The sequence below is a fragment of the Cyphomyrmex costatus genome, unplaced genomic scaffold (assembly GCF_001594065.2).
Source record: "Cyphomyrmex costatus isolate MS0001 unplaced genomic scaffold, Ccosl1.0 scaffold127, whole genome shotgun sequence".
NCBI lineage: Eukaryota > Metazoa > Arthropoda > Insecta > Hymenoptera > Formicidae > Cyphomyrmex > Cyphomyrmex costatus.
Window position 1 is genome coordinate 607852 of NW_017275249.1, and position 9309 is coordinate 617160.

Sequence of the window (9309 nt, forward strand, 5' to 3'; positions counted from 1 at the left end):
AAATCGGTTTTATCCTATTTTCAGTACTTTATATATATACAAAGGTAAAACAAGACAATAAATCGTTCACAAGGTGCAGTTTGTTGTAAAAATACATCATTAAAAACTGTACATTTTTAGAAAATTTGAGTCGAAATTATTTGTCAATTCCGTATTTCTTAAATATCTTCGTTTCTGTTCATTTTACGACAAAATTTGATAGAAACTAATTGAAAGCTTATAAAATTTTCTTTCAATCATTCTTTCTCGTGCCTTTTGTTCTCTATATGTACAATCTCGGAAAGTAAGGCATTTGTGTTCGCGTGCGTATAATTATCGTTACGTAGTAATACTCAGCGTAATATTAATATATATGTATATAATATAATAGAATTATTTGCTTAATAAATAAAAAAATTTGTCACTTTTGATTGTAGCACAGAAATGCAGATACTCTCTCTTAATTTCTTATTATATACCATAACTGGTTTGTGGCGACCAATTGAATGGTCTTCGAAATGCTTTAAGTCGCTATATAGTGTGTACACTTTCCTCACGATGTATCTATTCACGTATTTCTTACTGACTCACTTGATGTATATCATCTTTGTTGTTGATAACGTAGAAGACTTGGCTTCGTGTTGTTCTATTTTCTTAGGAACAATTACCCTATTTTGCAAAGCGACTATTGTTATAATCCGTCGCGATAAAATTATCAATTTGATAGAGATATTGCAAGAAGAACCTTGCAAAGCTTGTAACGAGGAGGAGATTAATATTCAAATGAAATTCGACCGTTTAATCAGGTTGGTGTATTTAAGTATTGACGCAATTTTTAACAATATCAATTATAGTAAAAATCGATAAGTAAATTGTACATACATATATATATATATATGTATACATATACCTATGATATAGATATATATGATGGTGGTCCTTATTTTTCAATTTTTCGAATTTTTTTTGTCTTACCCCCTAGAATATTTCCAATCTACAAAAATATATTTTCTATAAACTTTCAACTTAATCGGATATCTGGAACCCGTGCAATAAAAATTGTTATAAAAGAACTAATAAATCGATGAATAAACATATTAAAGAATCTTCTAGAAATGCTCGTTATATAACACACAAAGAGATGATACCCCCTTGTTGCGAGACGTCACTCCTTTAACTGTATATAAACCGATTCTCTCTTAGGAAATTGGTCTACTCTCTTAAAATCAGCTGAGTATTTCGGAGAAATTCGGGCTAAATAGGAAAAGGTAATTATTTTCGGATCCCAGCAATTTTAGGCGCTTATTTACTGGTAACCTGAGAATTCGTTCGCACTAGGTCAACTAGGTGCGACTCCACGATCCTCCTCTTAGGAGTCTTAGGCTCGATTGTACCAACATTACTTGATTTTTAAACTAGACTTAAAACTTTCTCAGTTTCTGTCAATTTATCGACTTTAAAAAAAGAAAGACAGACTTTTAAGCGTCACTGAAAGTCAAAGTAACGTTGATGCAATCGAGCTTTAGGCGCTTTTATTCACTGGCAGCCTGACAATTCGTTTGTATAATATAGTTCTCTCAGTATCCCAATCATTATCTAACCTTGCAAAATAAATTAGAATCTTAGACGGAATACGAGCTCTAAATCGGTGATAACAGATCACAGATTGCAACAAGGACATGAGTTCGATTGGAATAATGTACAAATCTTAAATGAAGAATCGTGTTATGGGAAACGTATTATCGCAGAGATGCTCAACATTAAAAAACAGCAAAACAGTCTTAACCTACAAACAGACACATTAGATCTACATGAAGCATATATTCCTATTATAAACAAGATATGACTTTGCATTACCAAAATCTTAAACATTATAGTTTTGTACGTCGAGTTAGTTGGACGGTTATAAAAGTTTTATATTTGGAACGACTTGCATTTGCAATGTGTTAACAAAATAATGATTTTGATCGTCACCGAATTTTAATAAATGACTCTTTTAACGATATGGATTACTCGAGGGTGAGTTTTTTGTCAGAGGGACAATTGCTTGTCACATTATTTTATTAATATAACGTTAATTTTGTGTCCTTATTAGTACCACAGGGATACATCACAAACGATCTTCCAATCGCTTGATGAGCTAAATTGTTCTCTCTGTGGAAATACTCAACGTTTTAGAACATAACAATCCATCATAGTTTTATTCTTGTTTTTTCTGCGTTAACTAAAGATGTTTTACTGCGTTAATTAATATTTATATGTACATCTGAGGATGGCTCGAATATGCAGCCGAAACGTTATGGTTTGACTTTTTTTGCGTGCGCATTTATAGTGTGAATTTTAGTTTATTGTTATTTTATTTTAATTTATAATATATTAAATGTTTTATTAGTTCACACATATAATATTGACTCTTAATTGCCTTTTTATTTCATTGACAATTTATAAAATATTTATAAAAATAATGAATATATTTTTTGTATTCTAAATCGTTTTACTACCAAATAATTAGATACTTAAAGACAAAATCATCTTATATAAAAATTATCTAAAAATTTTTTTAATTTCTTCTTTTATCTAGATTAATATAAAATAAATTATCTTCATCTTATCTAAAATACATTTTTGTGTTATTTATCTTATCTATATCTAGATAATTTTGAATTATCTAAGCGCAACACTGCTCATGCACCGGAAGAGGTGAGGTCATGCAGTTGGGTCATGCATGCAGCGAGTGTGCATGAAAAGAAACGGAACGAACATCTATGCTTCTATGCGCATCATTCATGCAAGAAACGGAACGCACCCTTGACGACAGTAGTAAACCGGACAAACGCGCGTATTCGGCACAATCTTTAAAAGTTAATATTTTATTAACTATTACTCAAATTGGAAAATGGTAAAGGACTTTTCAAATTAGTTAAGTCCGCTCTACCTGCGCATGTAATTTTTCGCGGTCGTACTGGGACACCCTGTACATATACATATATACAGGGTGTATATATGTATACATATACAATATGTATATTATACATATATACTCTATATCATGTTTAATTATTAACAATTTATCTAATTGTTTAAATAAGACGTATATAAGAATTCAAATAATGTAGAAAAGTAATATATAGTATATATGTTAAGAGAAAGAAAAGTCCTCTAAATCAATATTAATACGCTTTATAAACGTCAATGTCAACAGTATCCTATAGTATAACGAAACTTAAATGTTTAACGAGCCGGATGCACGGCTTGATATCCAATTGAGCTAAAATTTTATAGGTATTTTTTTGTGGATTGGAACTAAGGAATGAGACGGAAAAAATTGGAAAATAATGATTGGAAAATCACCCTAATATACAGGATGTCCCATAAGGAATAAAGTAGAAGCCGCACTGATGGCGTGTAAAGACTCAAGAGGAATAAAAAAGTTTTATACCATTTTGAGATAATTGCTGTAGTTTTTGAATTAAAAAATAAAATATCGAAGCCAATATGTGGTGACGCCACGCCATGCAGGTTCATAGTACAAACTCGATGGCGCGCAGCGAAAGGAAAGATGACGCATAATTCGCGCAATGTGTAGCGTGGTATCACCGCATATTGGCTTTGTATTATTTTTTAATTCGAAAACTACAACGACTATCTCAAAATGGTATAAAACTCTTTTGTTCCTTTTGATTCCTACGTCCGTGGCTCCTATACGTTATTTCTAGAACATCCTATGTATATGTATATACATATACGGCTATTTAATAAAATTAAAACGAAAATAAATAAATTGAACTATAAAAAGAATTAAATTGGATTAATTTTGTTTTAAAATAAAAAAAATATTTTTTTTAATTAGCTTATTGCTCTACAATCACAAATTTACATATATGTTTTGTACGTATTTTTCGTTATTATAGCATTAACAATTTCCAAAATATTGTGCAATAGCATGACGTATTGAATGACGACTGTCAATTTTTCACCATACTTACTAAAAATTAAATATTTATCAATTAATATAGTTTTAAGATAGCTTTTGCCTTTCTTTTATTGCTTGCAGATTATATATATATACATTACACATATATACATATTTATTATGTATTTTTAAAATGTTCATGCAGATTATATTCCATGCCTTATATAATCTTATATATAATCTCGGCGATATGCACTGTAATTGGAGGAATACTGTATATGTTAGACGGTCAAATACCCTACGGGTTCGTGTGGGTACCTTGGGAATGCACTTCGTTTCTTTTATTCTGTCTTACATCTCTTCAAGAGATGGTAGCTGTATTTATTGGCATTATTGTAAACGCCGCGACAGAAACTACGGTTTTAGGATTTTGTTTGCAAATATGTGCAAGATTTGAAATTCTAAATTATCGCCTTCAGAGTATGATAAAAGATGAGAAGGAGACCATGCGGAAAAGTTTATTGAACAATACAAGCAGATTATCAAAACACGTTTCTTTTCATCTCTGTATAATCAGGTTCGTTAAATAAATGATATTTGCTTTGTGCGTGTATTCTTTTCAGACTTAAGTTGTGCTTTATTTCATCATGTATAAAAAAACAATAATTTAAACATCTATAACAAATCTATAAATATCAAAATTAGATTATTACTCAAACTCATTTTGCATTTTTTACTTTAATGATTTGAAATAATAGGTCGTTAAACTTACGTACGATGAGCTATAAATGTAGTTGCCAAAAATTTATTTTAAAAATATAGTTTTGTTTAAAAAAGTGAAGATAAATCTTCGCATTATTTCGTATTATGTTGTTATCTGAATATATTCTTGTTGTAAAAATATATCTGATTATAAAAATTATACAATAAACCTGAAAAAATTATAGTTTCATTTTCGTATAATTTTAAAATAATTCTAATTTTAATGCATCGATGGAATATATCCTGTAATAATTCCTTATAATGTTTTAGTTATTTAATTGTATCACGATATACAGAGTATCTCAAATCTACTGCATTACTTGCTGGCAGATTCTTGAAGTCATTTTGATAATAATCGAATACAACAAATATGAATATTCTAAAACAAAATTGTCGAGGTTATAATATTATAGTTTTTAAATTATTAGGTATACAAATTAGTTCGGTCCGTTTTTTGTGTTCAAAAATGCATTTATTTCAAAACAAAATGAATGAACAGATTAATTAAAGTATTGTCCATCGCTGGCTACTACTTTTTCTCTCAGGCAATTTTCGAATTGCATCTCGAAAAAATGACTCGTCTGGAGGCGATCATCTTTTGGAAAACAAACCGAACTAATTTGTACTCCAATATAAGCATGTAAAGTTAATTATTATCAATCGAAATATTACCTAAAGTTAGCACGTTTAGTTATGATTAACACTTAATTGCGTTGTATTGGAGCAAAATGCTAACTACATCTAAAATGTGTGAATTTTAAACGAGAATTTAAAACAACTTTAAATACTTATAATTAAGAAATTATTATTAGCTATGACATTTTTATATTAGAATTTTCATTTCAAAATGTCTTTAGGATGCTACCCACGTAGCACACCAGCGCGTGTAAAGCGCTTTCGAAGCGCTGTTCGGATTGCACCTCCCAAGTGTTATTAATTATGCACTTTTATTACATGCGGCTAATTTTGCGCGTAAAAAGCGCTTTAAAAGCGCTCGCTCTTCCTATATTGCACATGAAAAGTGCAGTAAATGTGCTATAAAACTGTATTTATTTTGCTCTGATTATATGCGCTTATAATGCGCTTTTTATAATGGATTTTGAAAGCGCTTTTAAAGCGCTAAAAAGCTGCTAAAGTAATACGACTGCATACTCGTTTTTTTAGCGCTTTTTAAGTGCTAGTGTGCTATGTGGGTATTAGCAGGTGATATGGTAGGCCTAAGACCCCTATATGTATACAATATTCATAATTATATATATGTATGTAATAATTTATACTAACCATATTATATAAAAAATAGATATTTTGTACAATATATCTATAAGGTTGTTCCAAAATGTTCGGATGTCCTGCTTTCAATGGCAGATTCTATGGAACATTATTCTAACAAAAACGTTCTATACAAAAACGTGTTGTGTATGTGCGTGTTGTGTGTGTCTAGATTGCAATAGTTTTCAAATTATATATTATATATAATTAAAGTTGGCCAATTATGGCGTCTAAAAATCGCTCGCTCAAAGGCGGAACATTGCGCGGGACTGCTGTACATTCCCTTGTTAAATATATTGATATACAATAATTGAGACAATTATTATGGCAAAATGTTTAACTGACGAAATTCGATTTCTTAATGTAAAGCATTAATAGTTTTATAAATTAATAACGTTTTATAATACAAAATCAAATTTTATAATAACGCAGTTATCCTAACAGCACAAATGTCGATATGTCGACTGCTAATCGATTTTGTTAAGTCAGACCTTTCGGAATCGACCGTAAGTCGATTTTGTCTACAGACGTCCCTCAAATGTCGACTTTAGAACATCTAGAACAAGAAGACAAGAAGACTAGAACCAGGAGAGTAAACTAGCGTGGTGAGGGTAGGTCAAAAAACGTCCGCGGTTATTCATTCAATGCGCAGTGGCATTGCACATTGAATGAAAGTTTGCGCATGCGCGCGTCGGTTATAACCAAGAAGTCTTGTTCTTAACCTTTGCGTTATCAAGAAGTCTTCTTGGCGTTATATAGCCCAAAAAGATTAGGGCTAAAGACGCTTTATTTTCCCCTCATCCGAGGGACACACTTAAAAAAGAAAAAAATCTTCTTAAACCATCTTAAACAGAATGTAAATTGTAAAAAGAAATTATACTGTATATTAAATAACTTGTTTATAGGCAAATTCTGTATTGTATACAAATTTTGGAGTATGATTACAGTAATTTTTTTTTATTTACAGAATATTATTAATATTTCCGTCGTCGTTGGAATAACATATATTGAAATATGTATGATTTTTAGTCTTCTTGAGTCCAAAATTCAATTAAACAAAAACAAGGTTTGTTTGACATGCGCAGTCACGAATTGAAAACGACTATCAGAGCGACAGAGAGGACTAATGAAGCGCAAGAGTGGGGGAAGTTATCCGCCGTCACTTTTTGGCCTACCCCCACTACCGATATTTGACCGAGTTTACTCTCCTGGTTCTAGTCTTCTTGACTGCCAGGTACAGATTGGACTATGGTCATACAAAATTGTACAAAATCATTGCATTGCATTCATTCGATCAGAAGATGACCTCGCAACCTTTTTGATAGTTACTCTCGACGTTAATATGCGTGTAAGAGTTTATCATCGCAACAAGGAATTGACCTGGATGCAATGGGATCAGCCAACTTCTGAAACCAGTGTATCAAAAATGCTTGAAATTTTAAACAAAAGTATGGTTTCTTTTTCGAAGTATAAAATTTAAAAAACTATTCTAAAAATTAATTATTTTATAAGATTTTTTCGTATGATTATGATTATGATTTCATGATTATGATTTTTTTATTATTATTTATGTATGATTTTTTGGAAATATATATTACGGAATTAATAAATGCATAAAATCAATAAACAAATTGATGTTCTATTTATATTTATTTAGTAATAAATACATATATATACTCTAAAGTATATATTATAACAGCTATGTGTAATACTTATTATTATACCTATTTTTGTACATTATTCACATGACTTATCAGCTGTTTTTTCCTTTTCTTGTGCCGGTTTTACTATATTCGGATCTATGTTTTTTTTTGCACGGACAAGTTTCACACGTTTTCGAAATTCTCTTTCCTTCTTTTTTGCTTCATTATTTGCAAACCTGATTGTATATCCGTTTATACTTTCGTTTTACATTTTTCTTGCAAAGTTTCTCCTTCGCTTTTCTGGACTTTTTGATAGTTACTCTCGACGTTGATATGCGTGTAAGAGTTTATCATCGCAACAAGGAATTGACCTGGATGCAATGGGATCAGCCAACTTCTGAAACCAGTGTATCAAAAATGCTTGAAATTTTAAACAAAAGTATGGTTTCTTTTTCGAAGTATAAAATTTAAAAAACTATTCTAAAAATTAATTATTTTATAAGATTTTTTCGTATGATTATGATTATGATTTCATGATTATGATTTTTTTATTATTATTTATGTATGATTTTTTGGAAATATATATTACGGAATTAATAAATGCATAAAATCAATAAACAAATTGATGTTCTATTTATATTTATTTAGTAATAAATACATATATATACTCTAAAGTATATATTATAACAGCTATGTGTAATACTTATTATTATACCTATTTTTGTACATTATTCACATGACTTATCAGCTGTTTTTTCCTTTTCTTGTGCCGGTTTTACTATATTCGGATCTATGTTTTTTTTTGCACGGACAAGTTTCACACGTTTTCGAAATTCTCTTTCCTTCTTTTTTGCTTCATTATTTGCAAACCTGATTGTATATCCGTTTAACTTTCGTTTTACATTTTTCTTGCAAAGTTTCTCCTTCGCTTTTCTGGCGGCTGCTCTTCTTTCACGTTTGTTTTCTCTTTCTTTTTTTCTTTTGTTCTTTAATTGACAATCTTTACAAAAATTGGATCGTGAATGTGGTTTATACTCAAAGTACCCAATGGTGCAGGACTCTTCTTGGCACATTTTCATTGCACTTATTTTTTGCAATGAAAAATAAATATCTTGTAGGCACGTCACCTTTTCCAAAAGATGATAAGTGACAGGATGATTATGAGCATGTAACTGAAATAAACAAGCCAATCAAGCCAATAGTATAGGCAGACAAATTCATATACAAAAAAAACTTGTAACGTATAAGGCCTGGTCTACAATAAGTCGGGAGCCGTTATCGTATGTCGTGCCGTAAGAAATTGGCCAATCATGTTCGATTGTTTTCAACTGTGAAATTATACATTGAGGCTTAAAAGTCCGAAAATACCTCGATGGTCATGTCATTCTTTACAAGTAAAGAACGTTGTATTGTATTGCTACAATGTTCCGAAGTGCTTTCAAAAAGTATGAAAAGTAATCCACACTTTGTTTCCGTCATACCCCATGATCCCATGAATTGACAAAAAGGTCTCGCATTCCACTTTTTTAGTAACACCGTTGTGTTAAAAACATTTTCTAAAGTGCATTCCATTGGTGTATGCAGCAACGGTGAGAATTTGTCGGAAAGTAAAGGTAGTGACTGATTGTCAGAAAAACGGGAAATCGAGGAGCTTTCAAGATCATTTGAATCTATAACCGAGGAGCTTTCAAGATGATTTGAATTTATAATCGAGGAGCTTTCAAGATTATTTGAATCTATAAT

The 9309-nt window shown here is 30.6% G+C and overlaps 1 protein-coding gene across 1 annotated transcript in view; it reads left to right on the forward strand.

Moving 5' to 3' along the window:
* The first annotated feature begins 423 nt into the window (after nt 1-423).
* Nucleotides 424-9309, forward strand: part of LOC108782430 (odorant receptor Or1) — a 14321-nt gene continuing 5435 nt past the window's right edge. Inside the window, exons 1-2 of the mRNA XM_018550709.1 lie at nt 424-785; nt 4098-4469. Of these exons, the coding sequence (XP_018406211.1) occupies nt 424-785; nt 4098-4469 (734 nt within the window). The remainder of the gene's footprint in view (nt 786-4097; nt 4470-9309) is intronic.